The sequence below is a fragment of the Marmota flaviventris genome, chromosome 2 (assembly GCF_047511675.1).
Source record: "Marmota flaviventris isolate mMarFla1 chromosome 2, mMarFla1.hap1, whole genome shotgun sequence".
Lineage (NCBI taxonomy): Eukaryota > Metazoa > Chordata > Mammalia > Rodentia > Sciuridae > Marmota > Marmota flaviventris.
The window spans coordinates 143229987-143249493 of record NC_092499.1 but is presented as its reverse complement, the minus strand read 5'-3'; the positions used below and the strand labels follow the sequence as shown (position 1 = coordinate 143249493).

At 43.7% G+C, this 19507-nt stretch overlaps 2 protein-coding genes across 2 annotated transcripts in view; one reads left to right on the top strand and one right to left on the bottom strand.

Annotated features, from left to right (window-relative positions):
* Positions 1–716: 716 nt before the first annotated feature.
* Positions 717–19507, bottom strand: part of Chd2 (chromodomain helicase DNA binding protein 2) — a 183212-nt gene continuing 164421 nt past the window's right edge. The window contains exon 39 of the mRNA XM_071608653.1: positions 717–805. Coding sequence (XP_071464754.1) covers positions 754–805 — 52 coding nt within the window. The 3' untranslated portion in view covers positions 717–753. The remainder of the gene's footprint in view (positions 806–19507) is intronic.
* Positions 10283–19507, top strand: part of Rgma (repulsive guidance molecule BMP co-receptor a) — a 39409-nt gene continuing 30184 nt past the window's right edge. Inside the window, exon 1 of the mRNA XM_027956135.2 lies at positions 10283–10354. Within this exon, the coding sequence (XP_027811936.2) occupies positions 10341–10354 (14 nt within the window). The 5' untranslated portion in view covers positions 10283–10340. The remainder of the gene's footprint in view (positions 10355–19507) is intronic.

Below are 19507 nucleotides of genomic sequence, written 5' to 3'. Positions count from 1 at the left end.
AAACAAGCAAGTTAACTTCCGTTCAATAAACTGACTCCTTAAGGAATTTCCCTGGAGACCCCATGATTCCTAAAATGAATCAGATCTGAAGAAGCTGGGAGGGAGAGGAGAACTAGTAATTGAGGAAATACTTACAGTCCTGACTTTTCCTCCTGGGTTTTCCCTGGGGAATCTTCTGGGGTCCCTGGGTCACAGCCCTGCCCTGTTCTGGGGCCGAAGCTCCTATGGGCTAAGCAGTACTCATGGTACTCATCCAGGGCTCACCTGAACTTGATGGCCTGACTCCTCACCAGGGTGACAGCAGAGGAGACCTGGTTTCCACTACAGCTAAGAAAAGGGCTCCCCACAGAAAGTAGCTTTGGGGGCTCTGTAGATGGGATTTCCCACTAAGACAGACTGTCACAGCCACTGTGATATTGAGAGCCTGTCATTTAAAGCAGTAGATCTAATGATTGGGGATTTCAGATAAGGGGAAAAACTAGCCAAATGTGTATTTGCCAGCTTTTTACTTTGATAAGAAAGATATTTTAAACAATGACTTTCTCCTACTGCTAATATTTCTTTTAAGAAAGAATGCTTTAACTCATGCACCTACATGCACATGGACAAAGACCCAACAAACAGAAAGGTGAACCTGCAAAGCAAAGCGCGGCTCTGGGTGTGAGGAGCCCTGCTTTCATGCATCAGTCCTCCTTTTGCTGTGCCTGGGCCCCAGCCTGCATCTACATCTTCTCTTAGAAAAGATCAGTAGACTCAGGCTTCAGTTTCCTGCTGTGAATCAGCTCCACTCAAAGGCATGTTTTCCCTAGAAAAGAAGAGCAGAAAAATAACAGACTAACAACAAAAAAATGTTGTTTCCAGCATTTAACCATTGCAAAAGCATCTCTGTTTAAGTCTGAAATCTGTGATTCCATCTCAGGGGTGTTAGAGAGTAAGCCCCAAGTTTGGTGGGCACTGTCCACTATACAAGGAAATATTTTGCTTATATCTTACCATAAAGCCTCAACCACTGCTGATGCTTCTAGAAGGTCCAGGAAGGCACCTCTAGATGCCTACTAGTCTGCCAAGCTTTGGTGTTCCATGAATAGCCATATAATGGGTTGGCTTTGGTCAGCTTTGAACATATCTGCAGAATGGAGAAATAGAACACTTCCATTCTGATAAAGATGCTCATGCTTCAGTTTTGTGCTGAGTGAAGGATTCCTCATTGTCTTTCACAAACACTTTGCTAGGTTTGGAAGCCTTTGGTAGGGAATGTGCCCGGCTTGTGTAACACTCCACCTGTGTCACAGGTAGGTGACTTTTCTTTTCAAGCAATCCCAGTCATCGGTACTAACAATTTGTATTCTAATAGTGAGGAAGGAGAAGACCTCTCGGAGCTTAGAGTACATAGCAAGAGTCAATTTCCCTCCTTTCTACATATGTGCACCCTCACCTGAATGTGGGTCTCTGCGGATGAGAGAGGAAACCCAAAGCCAAGAAAAAACACATGGAGAAGAAGTGCTGATTTCAAAAAGAGGCCAAGGAGGTGAACAGATGATTCAAAAAGACAAAAGAAGTAAGTAAAATAATAGAAGAAAAGTGTTCAACCACCCTGGTAATTTTTTCAAATATGAATCAACACAATGAGATAATATTTTTTTAGTACATCAAAGAGGCAAAAGTTAAAATTGTAGTGGTCCTTTTCCTAGGACCTGAGGAGCTTGACATTCTGTTACCCCACAGGAATGAGTAAAAGCAATTTCAATTTCCTTAAAAGCCAGTTTTGCTTTTCACATCAAGCCCCAAAAATATGAATATCTTTTGACTTATTTGATGTGTAAATGTATTCTAGGAAGTAATAAAGAATGTGCAAAAATGTTCCTATTTTAGAATTTCTCTAAATGTCCAACAGTAGAAAATTGTTTGAATTAGTTATGGTATATCTAAGTCATGGAATAATGTAGACATATGTTAACTGTATATTTGTTAAAGTGGAAAGTTTCAAAATAAATGGTTAAATTTGAAAAGATTAGAAACAATAAACATGCATATGTTTTTAATACACACAGCTCATTCAAAAACTGTTCTGAGGCAAAGGGATATATCAAAGAACAAGATAGACAGTTCTCTGCTTTTATAAAGATTTTATTTACTGGGGTGATGAGATCTGAGACCTTGGTAACAATAAATAGGTAAATTAGTGAAAAAAACTATGACATTGTGATAGCTCCTACGTAAAAAATTAGAGAAACAGAATAGAGAGAGGTCATTCTGAGATTTTATACTGAGGTGTAAATTACTGAAAGGAGATCCTAAAAGTTCTCCAGGCAGGGAAATAACCAGTAGAAAGGCCTGGAAGCCAAAGCAAGCTATAGAAGGCATGTTTTGATACAGTGGGGCCACACAGCTAATGCAACTACCAGCTAACGTGAGAGAGGGGCAGAGTGATAGATACAGGCAGAGAGGGAGGGATCACATCACATGGGGCTTGGTAAGCTTGAGTAAAGCACAGGGATTTTATCCTACATGCTGTAGAAAGACATAAGACATAGAGGTCTCAAACATAAGACATGATCTTGTTCATGGAAACATGATCTTGTTAATATTTCTAAACTTCACTCTGGTTGCGTGTGAAAGAATGAATTGGAGAACACAGAAATGGAGGCAGAGAGAGACCAGTCACTGGGCTGTTGTGGTCCAGGCAAGGCTTAAAGGTTGCTTGGACTAGAGTAGCAGGTAGAGATGGAGAGAAAGGGATGCAGTCAGGATTGATTTGGGACTTAGTACAAACAGTACTTGCTACTGGATTGATGACCTCTAGCATTCTCTCCTCTTTCCTCCTGTTCCTCTCAAATGCTTCTTGCTCCAATTCCAGCCCTTCCCTACGAAACTTTATCTGCATGTTCTGCCTTTGAGTCCTGTGAGATGACTTAGCGCTCAAACTAAATCTCCCTTTCTCAAGCCAGTTCATGTTGGTTTCATTTCTTACAACTCTGACATAATCAAGTACCTACATTATTAAACCCCTCCCAGGGGCTATTAAAGGAAGACAGCAGTTGAAGCAAGCAAAGGCCAGAGAGAGAGGACTGATTGCCCAGTTATAAGTGATAGAGCAAAGACTCAAACCCAGGTCTTCATGGTACAGAGCCAGCACTTCCCCCTCTATGATCAATGACATGCACCCAGCTACTAATTGTCCAAAATCTAGCTTCCCTCATTCCATAGTAATAAAACAATGTCTGCCCAACTATATCAATTTCTGAAACTCTTGTAGCTAGATGTGGACATCAGACTTCTCTCAAATGGAATATGAGAGGAATATGCTACAGGAAAGGTCATGCTTCCTCCACACTCCTTCCCCTTCTTATAGGCTGTTAACTCAGGTTTGGCAGCAACCCAGCTTCAATTATGTATGTTACGATAGGAAGGGGGATAGTGAAATGATGACTTATAAGAAACCTGAATCCCTGAATGACCACATGGAGCAGAGTCTCCCACCAACCCTAAAAGTTCACCCTAGACAATTATGTAAGAGTTACATAAATGTGATTCTTGAAGTCATATTACTCCGTGTGACAGTAATCCAGCTCTACCCTAACTGATACATCATCTCAACACTCATTGACATGTTTTTAAATACTAATGATGTCTTTTGCTAAAAATATAATTGAACCTCTCAAGCAACACCTCCAACAAAGAACAGATTCTTGAACCTCCCCACTGCTGTCCATGGTCAAATTTGTCTAATCTATGGACTATGTTCAATGCTTAGTGATCTCCTAGGAGAACTTTAAAAAACCAGTTTGGGATGGAAAACAAAAATCAACACAAACTCCATATATGAGGTTGTAGAATTTATTTATGTCATCCAATAAGATCCCTTCAAAAGGCCCCCAAATTTTGTTCAACCACAGATCCCCAGAAGTAAGTATGACTCAGTCACTTTCTGGGAGCCTCATCTGAATACTTAGGGGAATCTAGTGACACTGTGAGCTTCACCATGGTTTGCAAGACTTAATAGAGTCCTTCAGAGCCCACCAGAAAAATATTGCATCAGCAGAGCTCATCCATGGACCCTGGGTGCATCTGACTGGAGGGGACAGCCCTGCAGTCATACTCCACTAGCTTTAGCAGTGCTGCAGAAAGTGGGACAAACTCATGCTCCCCAAAGAATAGGGTATAGGGGTTTCTGGCTTAAGCCTAAAAAGTAAGTGCAGGAAAATTGCATTAAGGGAAAGAGACCCCAAACTTAGTGAAAAACACATTGGTTTTGGATTCAGTTGGACTAAGATTCAAATCCTGACTCTACCACTCGCTCATCAACTTGATTAACTTTTGCACTCCTTCGAAACACGACTCCTCACACCTGCCTCATGGAGTACTCCTGAGGACAGAGGCAGCAAGAACTTAGGAAACAATTGCAAAAACAAAGCCAAATGGATGCTGCATCCAGATGAAGAGCTGAGCAGGCCTTGCCCTCCCCTCACATGCAGGGAATGCAGTATGCCAGCTGGCCCCAAGGTCTCTAAACTGTCAAGCACAGGCTTCTGTGGGTGTCGCTGTGGGAGCAGAGGATGTGTTTGCTGACCACATCCCAGCTGTTCTCCTGCAGCTGTGGTTGCCAAACCCTGCAACTATTCTCATGTCTAAACCAGCCAGCAAATCACACAGTCGAAGCTTCACGGTAAAACCCTCATTCCAGTCACCCTTTTCTATTGTCCAAAATCATGAAACAACAAGGAAGAAATGTGCTGTTTGCTTTCTATTGCTATGGCTAATTGTTGACTTATTTAACAAACAAAAAATACAAAACCAAAAGCATCTTTTTGTCTTGATTATGGCCCTCACCATGAGAAGCAAATGAGTGGCCTGTGGGAAAGAAGACTAAAAAGAAACATAATGAGTTAATCAGGTCTTCCTTTCTTCTCAGGGACTTACTTAAATACGTGCACATACTGTCAACTATGGACAATGATTTTCGCAGTAAGATTTTTAAGATTCCTTTCTGTGCTGAGTCCACGGTAGTTGTCCATTTGATGGTCGATCTGAACACCATTCACCCTCTCCCCCTCCAAGCTTTTCCTCCTGATTTTCCAGTCTCTGTAACAAAAACTTAGCACTTCTACCACTTTGATACTCCTCTACCTCCCACTTCTGCAAAACTTTTAGGTCTTCCAACAGCCCTGTACTTCCCAATGTGGTCTTAGCAACCTGAGTCATGCTCTCAGTAACATTGTGCCAAGATTAATAGAATCATCTATCTGGTCTCCTATCTCTCCAAACCATTTCCATTAAAAGTGGAGTTCCAACTTTGAATTGTGCAGAGAGGAGAGAGGGGTGAGGAGTGGGTGTGGGGTGGAAAGGAGATGGACATTATTACCCTATATACATGTATGGTTATATTACCAGTGTGACTCTGCACCACGTACAGCCAGTGGAAGGAGAAGTTGTGCTCCATTTGTATACTTGGTGTCCAAATGCATTCTACTGTCATGTATAACTAATTAGAACAAATTTTTTAAAAGAAGAAGAAAATACAGTGGAACTCCACCTACATTATTCCTTTAGTCATAACCTCCAATGATTCCCTCTTGCTTGCTCTGCAGCCAAGGTGCTCCACAGTATAGTCCCAAGTCACAAATTCGTTGCATGTAGTTGGTGCCTCTGGCTTTCATTTTTAGACCTGACATAAATTGTTGAAAATCCAGTTATACCCAACCACCTTGGGCCTACTTAAAACTTCCCCTCCCCATGTGGTTTTTGCCATTTGGCCTACATGTTTTCATTCCACTGACCCCAAACCCAACATATCCATAGCTGCTGGCCAAAGTAAAATCTAATGTCAGATTTGTGTAAATAAGTGCCCCCTCCATGCACACACATTTATTTCTTTAAACTAGCCAATTCACAACCCCCAAAAAACTAAGGGATAATGCTATAGTCCCATACATTCTCTCTCTATTTCTCTCCCCCCTCCCCACCCCACCATTTTTCTGTCTCTCTCCACATCACCATCCTCTGGCTGAGCTTTACCACCTCCAGACTTCCCTTTGGCCTCCCTCCTAACCTCTCTCTCTCTCTCTCTCTCTCTCTCTCTCTCTCTCTCTCCCCTCTCTCTTTCTCTTTTTAATATATATATATATATATTAGTTGTTGATGGACCTTTATTTTATTCATTTATTTTTATGTGGTGCTGAGAATCGAACCCAGTGCCTCACACATACTAGGCGAGCACTCTACCACTGAGCCACAACCCCAGCCCCTTAATTTCTCTTAGAACAACTTCTCTTGGAACAAATTTCTTCTGCTTCATGCATTTTGAATTCACTCCTCATTGTGTCCCACATGAATGGCACACTTGAACCTGACTTTCCCCATCAGGGCTCTTCAGGAGGGACTGTCTTGGTTTATGGCCACTCTTGACAGGGAGACCACATTAGAAAAAACACATAACAATCACAATCATGATGACGCCCTAATCTCCCTTCTCCACCACTTATCTCCTCTCCAGTGTACACACTTCAGCGAGATTTACTCCTCACTGGACTTGCCCACCTTTGCCAGCTCCAAGCCTTTACACAAGTGACTCCCTGCCTGGGTATTTTCCCTGATTCCCTCTCATCTACACACAAAATTAAATCTATCCTCTGAGACCAACTCAGGTGGCACCTCTTCCATAAAGACTTTCCTAATCCTTCTGACTAGAAATAAACCTCCCCATCTCCTCAAGCCCCTGACATGGAATCCTTCTGTTTCTTATTCCCTTCTACTTTGCATCTCTACTATGTCTATAGGGGCCTCAGAGCAGCAATCTAATCAGAAGAGTTGGCCTTAAAGCAGGATTTGCACAAGTGCTATATTTAACTAGAATGACATGGGGAGAGGAGTGATGCGGAGGGACAATGGAGCTGCTAAGGCTCATGCCACCCCCAGCCACTGAGACTAATTTACTCTTTTCCAACTAGACTGCAGGTGCCTAAGGACAGATGCTATTTTGCAATCAGCACCCCATACAGGATGCAACCCAGGCCCTGACATGAAATAAGTGCTTGATGCAAAAATCTGAGAAGCATCCATCCTGGAGAGAAGCAGCTCCCTCCAAGCTGTGCCAAGCACAGAAACCCCAGCACCTATGGCCTCCCCTTGACCCACTGGAGCCAAGGGTGGGATAATCAGCCTCTACTTCATCCGCAGAGTCCTGTAAGAGGTCCTGATCTGCAGCTCCATGAAGTTGCCTTTTTACTTGTGAACAAGAATTTGCCCAGAAAAATATAAAGGGCAGGGCATCCAATCCAAAGGGACAGCCCTGGCTCCATCAGCAGGGAAGAAATCCTTAATACTTCACCTTGAATCCACATCCCAAGGGTGCATTCTCACAGCACCATGTTCCTCTGAGCCACTGCTCATGGGAACAGCACATTACTCCATATTCCAATAGCACTAGGATGTTGGGGGGGGGGCAGGCACTGAGTGTGGTGCATCCCAGAAGAGCCTCCTAACTCCAGCTTGAAGTTCCATAAGAACCATCAAAGCAGCAGCCTGCTCTGCAGCACTGTGCTTTTCCCATAAACTAACAGTTTTCAGAAGTGGCATCCAGGGGGATCAGGCGGCTGGGCAGTGAGCACCCATCCTTCTCACAAAAGGGAGGGAGAGGAAAGAGTTGCCAAGAAGAGGTAGAAACCCCAGACTCCTATTTTCCTCTGTAAACATGGGATCTGATTTTTAACTTCTCCTTCTCTGCACATCAGACAAGAGAGAAACGTACGTAGATATTATCCTTATGCTGCCTTAGACATTCACCTCCTTACCCTTGATTCTTAATGGCCTTATTTAGAAAAAAATAAAATCCTCCTCAACCCAGGTTGTCTATTTCCCATTCATCTTTTTAAGTAATGTAGGCTCTGTGCAGTTAAGAAAGACACCGATCCCCTGAAGTTTTTATTAGAAATGTTTCCAGATTGTTGGTTGAAGGCACATACAGTGGTTAATTTGCACCCTAAACACACCCCATGGCCTCATTTAAATCTGAGTGCTCATGTGTGTATTCCAACTGCCTGTGCATAGTTCCAACTTAATCAAGTACTTAATGAGTAGCATTAATATTCGGTGTCTTCTCCACAGGCGTCTACACTGATCAAGGTAAATAGCTGTTGGACCCCTCCAAAGCCTCACAAATGAGCTAAGAATAGTCTGCACTCATCCAGAAAGAGAACTGTTGGTCCCCATAGGAAGAAAAAAAACCCTGCAGGGTACTTTCCAAAATCTTCATTTGAAAAAAGAGATGTTTCCACTTATAGATCTTTTAAAAATGCCAGGCAATTTGGTAGAACTGTAAGAAATCTATTATCTGAAAGATAGTCATTTTTGTAGTGTGCCTAATACAGGCCAGGCAATGGACTAAAATACTAGGGATGCAAGGATGACTCCAGGGAGTCCTGGTTCCTATCTTCTGAAGAGGATAGTATGGTAGGAGAGGCAGACAGGGAAGGGTCACCCTAATAACTGGATAACTGCAGATTGAGATCACTGTTGGAAAAGCAAGGAGTGAGATTTAAGATTCCATATTAAGAGACTTCTCAACAAAGGACATATTGGCTGAAGGTCCATACTTGTTGAAGAAGGGGAAAAACTAGTTTTTCACCCAATGTTAGAACTAGAAGACACACACACACACACACACACACATGCACACACACACACACATGCACACACACACACACACACACACTCATTCAATGTCTGGTACTCTATTTATAAACAAGGAAACTGAGGCCCAGCAGAGCTAAAAGACTTGTCCAAGGTCAGAGCTAATCATAGAAACCAGCCATGGCAATACTCAATCCCTTCCTGCTGAATCACATGGATTTTATTTATATCTCAGCTATAGATTATCCATATACACTTGCCCAATAAAACACAGAATATTGGGTTAAAACCACATCCCTCAAGACCACAAGCATAAAAAAAAAAAAAAAAAAAAAAAAAAAAAAAAAAGATCTGTTTTAATGTGGAGGGTACCTTTTCGTTTTTAAGCAAATCCGAAGAGTTCTCATAGGAGCAACATTCAAGACAGTTTGTTCAGTAAGAATGGGAAGGTCATAACCCTGTCTAAACTGTACTGGCAACTCTGCGCACTGCTAATTTGGGTGTGAGCTGTGTACGAGCTGAGTTCACACCCCAGCTGAGGTTTCAAATCCATGAAGGGCGACTCTTTGCTGTTTCACAGCAAGGGTCCTTCACTGGGCCCCAGGAACCCCTGGGAAATTGCCGACCTGGCCCCTCTTGCACCTGTGTGCATGCGCTGCATAATGAAACATACTTTTTTAAAAGCCGGTGAGATTCCATTTGCAATCTGTGTGTGTGCATGAAAAGCGCAAAGACTGGAAAGAAGCACGGCAGAAGCACACTCTGACCGAAAGTTACCTCTGGGGATGGGCTGCAATGGGGAGGGTGTATGATATGGCCTTTTTACTCTAAATACTCCTGATTTGTGTAAAATTGCAGCCAAGAAGTATTTGTGCATCGCGCATGTAATACATATGCATTCTTGTTTTTTTTTTTAAAGAAAATTCTTATATCTTAACAGAATACAAAGGTGCATCTCTGCAGAGCACAGCAGCATTTTTCTTGGATGTAACTGTCTTTTCCAGAAACCTCAGAATAACTTCCCCTTGACCACCGTGGGCCCAAAGGTGGAAAATGTACACTCCACGGCATCCCAGAAGGGGATTCGAAAGTTGGAGGTGCGGGTTGGGGATCTGCACTTGCAGCTCACACCGCCCTCCCCCCATCCCGAGAGCCCAAGGAAAATCTTGACTTTCCGGCAGGAGCACCAGATCCCACCCTACTCACCCACCCAACCCTCTGGTGCTGATACGGAAGGGTGGGGCCGCGGCGGGGCGGGGCATTCGGAGCCCGCGCCCCACCTCCTGGCCAGCCCCGCCCGCACTCGCCCCCCGCCAGCTCCCGGGGAGCCGGCCCGCCCCCTCCCCTCCGCGCGCAAACGATCCTCGCTACGCCGCGCTCGGCGGCGGCAGCGGGCGGGGGCCGGGTGAGGGAGGGGGCTGGCCCGGGCCGCTCCACTCTGCAGTTGTCTCCGAAGCGCGGGCTGTGCTGCCCGAGCCGCTGGGCCGGGAAGCACTGGCCGTAGGCTTCCGGGCCGGCTTCTCCAGGCGCTCGCAGGCATGCAGCCCGGGAGCAGGCGGCGCGCCCCGGGCCGCTTCTGAGCCGGCAGGGGCTGCGGGACCAGCGCCAGCCGAGCCCCTCCCATCTTGCCCTTGGGCCGACGAGCGAAGTCCCGGCACCCGCTCTTAGCCCGCAGCCCCGCCAGCGCCACCCCCCGCGGGCTGCAGGGGCTCATGCAGCCGCCAAGGTAAGCGCGGGCCAGCAGCCGGGCAGGCTGGCTCTGACATCCCCAAGGCGCCGCCGACACTTGCTGGGGCCACCGCACTGATTTGGTCCTCCCCAACCCCGCGTCTCATCTTGCCCAGATTTGGAGCTTTGCCTCGCCTGGATCGCCTTAGCTCTTGGCAGCAGGAAAGTTTTTGTGGTTTGGTGTTGGTTCTCTTTTTTCCCCCTAAAATACTCTTCTCCGGGCGGCAGGCATTGCGCGTGGTTGGGCAGACCCGGAACACGTCCAATCCGCCGTGTTCTGGATGGGGGAGTCTCTCTCTCCCGCGCGGTTATTTCTTCTTGGGGCGGCCGCCCGGCCCAGCCCACGGAGCCTAGGACGGAGCCTGCTACCCCGCTATCCCGACGTGAGCCCCCATTGGCCTGCGTCGCTAGGACCCCCGCCTCCCGCTTAGTTCGAGGTTGAAGAGCAGCTAAACGGGGCGTCGGCGTTGTGCACCATCTGGGCTCAGGAATAAGCAGTCCCAGCACGGGAGCGTCCAAATACCCGAAGGTGCGGATCTTGGGTTGAGCTCTAAGAGGTGGGATTCCCGAGAGACCTCGGCGTTTCTAAGTGGACTGTAGGACACGACGGCCAGGGCAACACGAGAACTCAGCGCCTGGCTTGAGCGGGGGCTTACCCCAGGTTATAAACTGGGGCAAGAGGACAGGTGTATTTAGGCGAAGAACCTATGTGAAGGACGCTCGGGTGCAACTCTTGATTGCATTTAAATGTAATTGCATTAGATTTGCTCGGAGGTAGAATCAATTTCCCCAGATCGGGATTTTAATGCGAGCTGGTGAGCTGCTATTATGTGGTGTGGTTTCAGAAGGCGTTGGATTGTATTTATTTTATAAATTGGGTACCTAGGGGACAGATGAGGGAGAAATAGCGCCACCTAGCGTAAATGGTGAACTGTGCCTTCCTTTTAGCAGAAAAGTTGGGTGTCCTTAAAAGTAGACTCCAGCACAGGTGGAGAGGCGGGAACTATCCGTTGCGTCCAGGAAAGATTTGTTCTTGGTGTTTCAATAGTCCTATGGAACGCAAGCGCCCCGACGCCCTGAGCTCAGCCACGTAGCTTAAGGGACAGAATTGTGGGTCGTACTGAGTGGCAGACTGTTACCTCAAGGACCTCAATCACCTTCTCCATCTGGTCTTAGGATCTTCCAGCAAAAACAAAAGGTAATATGTTACCTGTTTTAAGACGATGCCCCTTCCTCAGGCGTCTGTTACAGATATCTAGAAAGCCAGTTCAGAGATCTTGCTCTTCTACCATCACAGGTAATTTTTCAGATGGATCTTGAGCCATAGCCTCTATTTTAAAGAGATTGGCTGTGGTCTGAAGGGCAGCAGGAGGAGAATTGGGAAAGGGCCTAATGCAAATTTAAACAGGAATGGTACCGTGTACCCCAAAATAGTATTTTTACATTATATGAAAGGGGGTGGTCTTGCTGCTTCACTATCATATCAGGTAACAAGCAAGTCCCCTTTCCCTGAACCCGATCTCCAGTTAACAACTAGGGAAGACTATGCTAGATGACAGAGAGGACAAAGGCTCTGGGTGGGGCACCCACACATCCAGGCGGCCTGCATTCTCATGGCGGGTTTTTGCTGCCACCTTCCAGGGCAGATGATATTAGCAGTGAGCCGAGTTCTCCCCGTTCTGAAGGGAACACTGTGCTTTTCTGCTTATGGTGAAGACCCTTTGCCCTCCTGGGACCCTCTGAACTATGGTACTGGTGAGATATGACCCATGTTCCTTTTTCTAAGAACTCTGCTCCCATCCTTTCCCTCCAAGGTGATAAATTCCAAAGACACATGTGGATGCCCACCCCACCCACAGTGTGCTGCCTCATACTATCTCTTCAATTGCAGGTATTTGTTTAATAACAAGACTTGTGACAAAAGGGGTCCTATAGTAACTTGGCATCTTATTCAAAGAGGGCATCTCTGACTTTTGGCAAGAAACCTCTGTCTGCCTGTAAACCTCTTGCAGGGTATGACTGATGTCTGTCTAGTGTGTAATAACACAGAAGGAGGGTGCGGAAGCTCCTGTTTAATAAAGATCCCTTGGGTCTGCTCTTCAATAGTCACCCTCATGTGAAGACAAATGAAAGAATGGGGGTAGGTACTACAGAAGGAACCCAGGGCACTCCCCCACTGAGCTACACACCCAACACTTTTTATTTTTTATTTTTGGGACAAGGTCTTGCTAAGTTGCCTAGGCTGTCCTGGAACTTGCTGTCCTCCTGCCTCAGCCTCGAGAGAACTGGGATTATAGGCATGTGCTACCTCGACCTGCCCAAATATAAAAATTCTTAAAGGAGTAAATGCAAAATGAAAGGAATAGGTACTGAAAGTCCCTAACATTGGGACAAGGAGTGTTCAAGCCACTCTTGTGATGATACTCACTGCTCCTGAGTAGCTGGCATTCACAGGTAGGGTCATTTCCATTTCTTGGAAAAAGAAACTGATGGCCAAAGAGGTGAAGGGGCAGAACCAGGGTTCTTTGAGTCTAAAGTATTATTTTTTTTCCTTGCTAAATGATTAAGTTCAAGCACTTCTTTTACCAAGTATGGTTGCCAAATTTGGTCATGCCTTAAAGCATGCAGAGTAAGCAAGGAAGGAAGCATGGTCCCTATCCCTGAAGAAGTCTGCCATCCAGAAAAAGAGATGGGATGTTCCCAAGTGAGACTGAGCAGAAACAGACAAAGAAAATCAGAAAGCAATTCAGGCTAATTGTAATCTGTTAATTCAGTGAAATGAAATGGGCACTTCCCCTTAAAGGTAATTGTTTAAATAATTTTTGTCTGAGGTGTTCCTGGGGCTCTTTAGGAGAACAGCTTTGCTCTTCAAACTGCATTCATTGTTCCGTCATTCAACAAACATCTCTAAACATAAGTTTAGCCTAAGGGAGAGAGATTCCAGACTTTCCCCCTGTCTGATATCCAGCCCTAACCAAATAATAGCTCCTCCTTTACTTATTTTGACCAAATGATAGCTCAATTTCAGCATCCTTTCTCTTAGCAACAAATATAAAAGAGCAGTGAATAGGAGTAATGGAAAAAAATTAAGGACTTGCCTCACCCAAGTGCACTTGCAATCCCAGGCAGATGTCAAGTTTCCTTAGTGATGAATGAATAAACATCTTTCAAAAGGAGACCCCATTTCTTAGTCAGGTCTTTCCTGTTGGTAAAAAATGCTACGTCATGTTACAACCCAGGGGTCAGAAAGCAAGAATGTAAAACTACAATTTTCTAAGGACACGAAAAAGAAGAAGCTTTTGGCCTGAACCCGAATCTCTCCAAATAACAATTTTTTTATATATTTTACCCCAATTATCTCTATATATTTGGAAACCACTGTCCAAGAGAGACAGCTTGTGTGACACATCGTCAGCACTTGATTTCTGAATGTGCCACTTCCTTACAAAACTTTAGAAGAGTAGCTTAATGTTAATGATTATAACATTCTTTTATTTCTGTAAAATTTTGTGTGAAACCAATAACTTTTATTTTTATCTGAAAAAAAAAAGAAGCTTTGAAATGTGGGCAGAAAATGGTCAAATAAGTGCAAGTATCTTTTATGGTCACATTTAAAGCATGATTAAGTCACTGCTAATTGACGAACCCAAGTATGCACTACCCAGTTTTTAAAATTACAATATCCACATTGCAACAGTAAAGAATGGAAGTGGAACAATCAGTGTATGCAAGATTAATTATAGAATTACTGATTGGATCTGTTTTTCCTTTTTAAGTTTTGTATTTAAAGCAATGTTACCAGGACTTTCCGAAATCAGGATACTGGATTTTCCAGAATCTGAAAATCAGCAAAAACTTGAAAGTGAAAGATTCTGTGAACTCTCTGGTAAAAATAAGGCCAATTCCAATAGATTCTGTGCCCTCCATGGGCCAAAGCAGAGATAAGCAGATATGACTAAAAATGCCCCCCAAAATTTGTTGACTTCTACCTCATTAGCACATTTTAGTAGTTACCATCCATTGTGGTTTCTCATTATGTTTGTTCATCTTCATGGACTCTCAGACCTCAAGGTCTTTGCAGCAGCTTGCCCTTCCTAACAGCAACCATTTGTCCTATTACCTGATAATACACTACTCTTCGTATATCCTTGTAAACAGATATTCTGCCTAAGTCTTGAATGCAAGTGTCAGCATCATTACTTTGTTCTTAGCATGCTTGGAGTCTTAAGGAGATATGCAAAACATTTTTCACCCTCTGTAGGCATTTTGAAGGATTTTTCTAGCTGATGATGTCTTGAAACAAGATTAGGTGCACCCATACAAACTCATAGAGACTTACTACAAGGGCCTCCTAAACATATGTCATGGTATACCTGTCCTCAGCCATGATGCTATAGAATTCTGCTATAAAATTCACTTTGCAATTACCGGTTATGTAAAGTTTGATCCTATCAAAGTTTGATCCACTTGACTTTGTTGGTTAATTGCCCCTTGCATGGATACCATTTTACCTGTTTAAATGCAGGCTTTTGAAATCTGCTGGGTGAGTACTGAACTATCGTAGTGACTTAGAAATTGGCCTTTAGTGTGCATTTTTAGCTCCTGACAGTGCCACCCTGAGAACAGATACTCTTGCAAGAACATACCCACCCAATACTTGTGCCTTCCACCCATGGATTTTTCTGGTTGTCAGAAAAGCACACAGAAATGCATGTTGCATTCACAGATTCATAAAAATTACAGAGTTTCCTCAAAATAATTGCTACCTTGAAGAGAATAATAATATTTGCTTGGAAGTTTTGGAGGATAATATGCTTTCATTTGCATTTAATTCAATGTCCTTTATGGGAGGAAGTTGAGTATAAATAATAAATAGATTTTTTAATGCAATTTCATTTTCTCAAATAGGCTTCTATTGATACAGGGAGGCAAAACAAAAAGAGATATGTTGCTTAGAGTCTGGCTCACCCATCAGAGTTACCAGATTCATGGTAACATCTGCTTACAGGTCCAGCTCTGCTAATAATCCTGTGCTGCTAAATTGGCACAGGTCATTTTTGTCTCAGAACATGAGATCGTAATTTATTTTGTTATACATCAGTCAGTACAGTTAAAATAATTTGTATTCAGATTTCAGAATAGTGATTTCAAAATGCTTCCCTTATTGCCCACCTCAAGATCATATGGCAGTAAGCTAGATGCCACCCTCATCCGTTCCATTGCTTTAATTTTTCTCTGCTGGGAACATTTTGAGAAAGAAGCACCTTAAACTTCAGGTGTGTGATTTCTTCATAAGTAAATGGATGCTATTGGCAGGGTTTACTGATTCAGGGTCTGATGGGTAACACATCCCCCAAACCCCAGCCTGAGTTAAGAACCAACAAGAACCAGGTGAGGTGGCACACACCTATAATCCTAGCAGCATGGGAGGCTGAGGCAGGAAGATTGCATGCTCAAAGCCAGCCTCAGCAACTTAGTGAAGCGCTAAGCAACTTAGTGAGACCCTGTCTCTAAATAAAAAAAATACAAAGTAGGAGCTGTAGCTTAGTGGTAGCGTACTTGACTGGCAAGTGTGAGATACTGGGTTTGATTCTCAACACCATATATAAATAAGTAAAATAAAGATCTACCAACAACTAAAAAAATATTTTAAAAAAATACAAAATAGGGCTGGGGATGTGACTCAGTGGTTGAGTGCCCCTGAGTTCAATCCCAGCACCGCCCCCCCCCCAAAAAAAAAGAATCCATAAGAGCAAGGCAAACCCAAGCCAAGCTAGTACTCTGGCAATGCCTTATTGGGTCAATGACAAATGTCCAAGGGCAGAAGCCCTTCGGGCTTAAAATGAGATGTCCTCTGAATGCCTCATGGACTGAAAGGACTGAATGAACTGAGACTGTAGATAGATTTACTTAAACATTTTTCCACTGTGTAATATTTTGCTCTCATTCAGAGTGCTGCTAAGCCCAGGAAAGTACACGATGAATACTTCACCAAAAAAAAAAAAAAAATACCACTTTCCATCTAAAAGACATACAAAGAATTCAATCATCTATCTTCACTTCCTAAGTTTTTTAGGGGGAATGGGGAAGATTGTTTTTTGTTAGTGTCTGGAAAATAGTATTTCTCTAAACACAGTCCCATTTCTAATGCGTGATCCATCATTATACATATGGGACATATTATTGGACTGACAGAAAAGATAAACCTTGGGTGAAGATGAGAAGCAGCTGTGGTTTGTCGAGAAAAACACTGAACTCGCCATCACAAGGGCTGGATTTGAACCTCTGCCCTACCATTTATATTCATGGTAACCTTGGATAAGTCACTTAACTATTGTGAGTCTCAGGCTCATTTACGAACTGGAGATGGCTGTGCCTGTTACCCAGTTAAGATGATTCTGCAGTTCCATGGGGGACTGTTATCATAATGAGTACTCAGCAGGCCTTGAACAGAACTGATAATGCACCTAGAACCCACCCAGAAGTCAAGGTTATCTAGAAGTCCTTGGGGAATTCTGCAGATTTCCACGCAGTTCCCACACATGCAAAAGCTCTAGAAGGTTCTGTGCATAATATTCTGTTATAATCCAAACAATGGTTTTTAAGCATGCTATAAAGCAAATATTGGCAACTATGTTTCAACACTGACTCTGTGCCAGGCATGTGTTCTAAGTGGGCTATTATTGGGTGAACTCACCTAATCCTAACATCAACCTTCTAAGGGAGATGAAAGTAGTCTCTGCTGTGTCAATAGCTTTGCTGAGGTCCAGGGAGCCTGTTCAGACTGCAGCATCCTGTATTACCTCTCTAATGTTCCTAAAGAAATTTTCTCCACCCCAGGCAAATGTAAGAAAGAAAACAGTGGTGTGGAAGAATGTTACATGGAGCAACACATTAGGTCTTCTTTCTGGGTTGGCCCCTTTCCCCACCTCCGGTCAGCTGGGGCTCTTCTCTATTTCAGCTCTGCATTAGCCATTCTAAACAGTTTTGAATTTGATGAATAACTTGGTTATCTGTTCCTATTGCTGAAAGTCTATGGTATTTGTGCTTGGCACCAAACTGTTCATTAATCCAAATCCCCAAGTCTTCTGCTGGTTGAAGAAGACACAGATACACTGTCAGTTCACACAGTTGCCATTTGGTGGGTAAATGGTTCCAAGACGGTTCTTCTCCCAAGAACTTACTGGAACTGGGAGAGGTAAACATTCTGTGGGCTGTACTTCATTATAGGAACCTAGTGTATTGTGGGTAGATACCAAAAGCTGCTTAGAAACAACAGAGGGCTACTAAATGTGTTTAAGGTATGGTTTCAGGTTCACCATAGTATTGCTTCATGCTGATGCTAGAGCATAAAAATGTCACTCTTCAAATAAGATTTCCTGCTTGTTCAGTAACATTTTCACCTGGGGAATGCAGAAATGTTACAGATGAGGCCACAGAATGGATTTTCAGAGTCAGGCACAGGCAAGGCTGATTAGTTACAGAGCCAACAAGAGTTCAGTGAATCCCTAGATCTCAGAGACCCAGGGGTAACCCGGCCATGATTGTGCAGGCAGAGAAGCTGAGAGGCCAGGTATAGGACAGGACATAGTTGGACCACACACCTGGAAGTAGATCCATCCCAAATTCCAGATCTCTCTCTTTCCCTATATTTACTGCAATGGCTTGAAAGTTTCCATCTCAACACAGACAGTTAAGCAATTTGTAAATTCTTTTGCTTTCATACTAGGCTTTACAGAAAGAATTTGCAAGCTGTAGACCAGATGGTAGGTGTGATCTGAAGTCTTAGACAGAGCTTCAAGAGGAAACTCTAATTCTAGTAAGAACAGGAGAAATGTTGAAAAAAGAAACATGGCTGATCCAGGAGTTTACTGAGAATCTTGAAAGTCAAGATGGACAGGTGCAGAAAGATGGAAGGAGAGGCCTAAATCCAAATACCCAGGGAACAGAGCCTCATAAACTGCTAGGAGATCATCAGGAGGGAGCCTACCTAGTCTGGACTGAGGCTAGGGAATATAAAGATAGTCCTGCTTCTGTTCAGAGTAAGAGTGAGAGCATGTACCATGGCTTAGGGTTAATAGAAGCTGAACGATCAATGAGAAACTCCAGGCCTGGAAGCAACTGGTGAGCTCATCAGAGGTGGCATGGCAACCAGAGTCACCCAGACCTGCCAGAACCCTACTCGGTCACCAAGCTAGCTGGGTAACCTCAAGCAAGTTGCTTACCTTATGCAGTGTAAGTTTGGGTAAGTGTGAATTGTCTGATTTCTGAATGTGAAGAGAATAGGTGACTTCAAAGTGAGAATGGAAGTCCACAAAGAGGCGAGATGCAGCTGTTAGAAGACACTTTGCATCCCTCTTGTGGACTATTTCATATTTCATTCTGTCCATATAGACATGGGCACATAATGGTGACTGCTTAGTTCCTGGCCCAATGAAAGGGTCTGTAGTACTGTTCAACCAAGAAAGAAATTAAAGTAGGAAATACCTACTGGAAAGGGAGCCTCCAAAAGGTTGCTAATAGCTTTTGGCAAAATTATCAGTAGATTGCATTCGATTAGATTAGATAGGCAGGCAGATAGGTAGATGGGTAGATTTTATATGTGCACATAAAAGTATCTGGAAAGATGCACATGAAACTCTTAACAGTTATTACCTCCAGGGAGAGTCATTTAATAAGAAATTGATTTTTAACATGTACCTATATTACTTTTTCAATATTTTAAAAATACATTTGATGCTAGATTGAAAGAATGTGAATGCCCCAAAAATTTGTTTTCCCAGAATTTTCTTTCCTTAGAAATCTCTTTTTATCTATCTACCAAGCACAGTGAATACATCCTTGCCTGTCAGCTGTGATGTGCTGGGGAGGTTCTAAGGAGAATAATCCATGAACCTGTCCCAGGCTGACTGAGCTAGACCTTCAGGCCCTGAAGGCTCCCAGATTCTGTTCCCAAAAGTAGACTGATGGCGCATCAATGCTAATCCATGGAGCCGTCGGATCCAGATTGTCCAGGAGGTCAAATTTTGGTGGAAGTTGTTTCAAACAGTGTGAAACTGGTACTAATAGAGAAAAGCACTGTGGGTAATGTAACAGTCACCGAGCTGAACTCTGTACATCTGTGACTAGTGATGTCATGCTTTGCAATCAG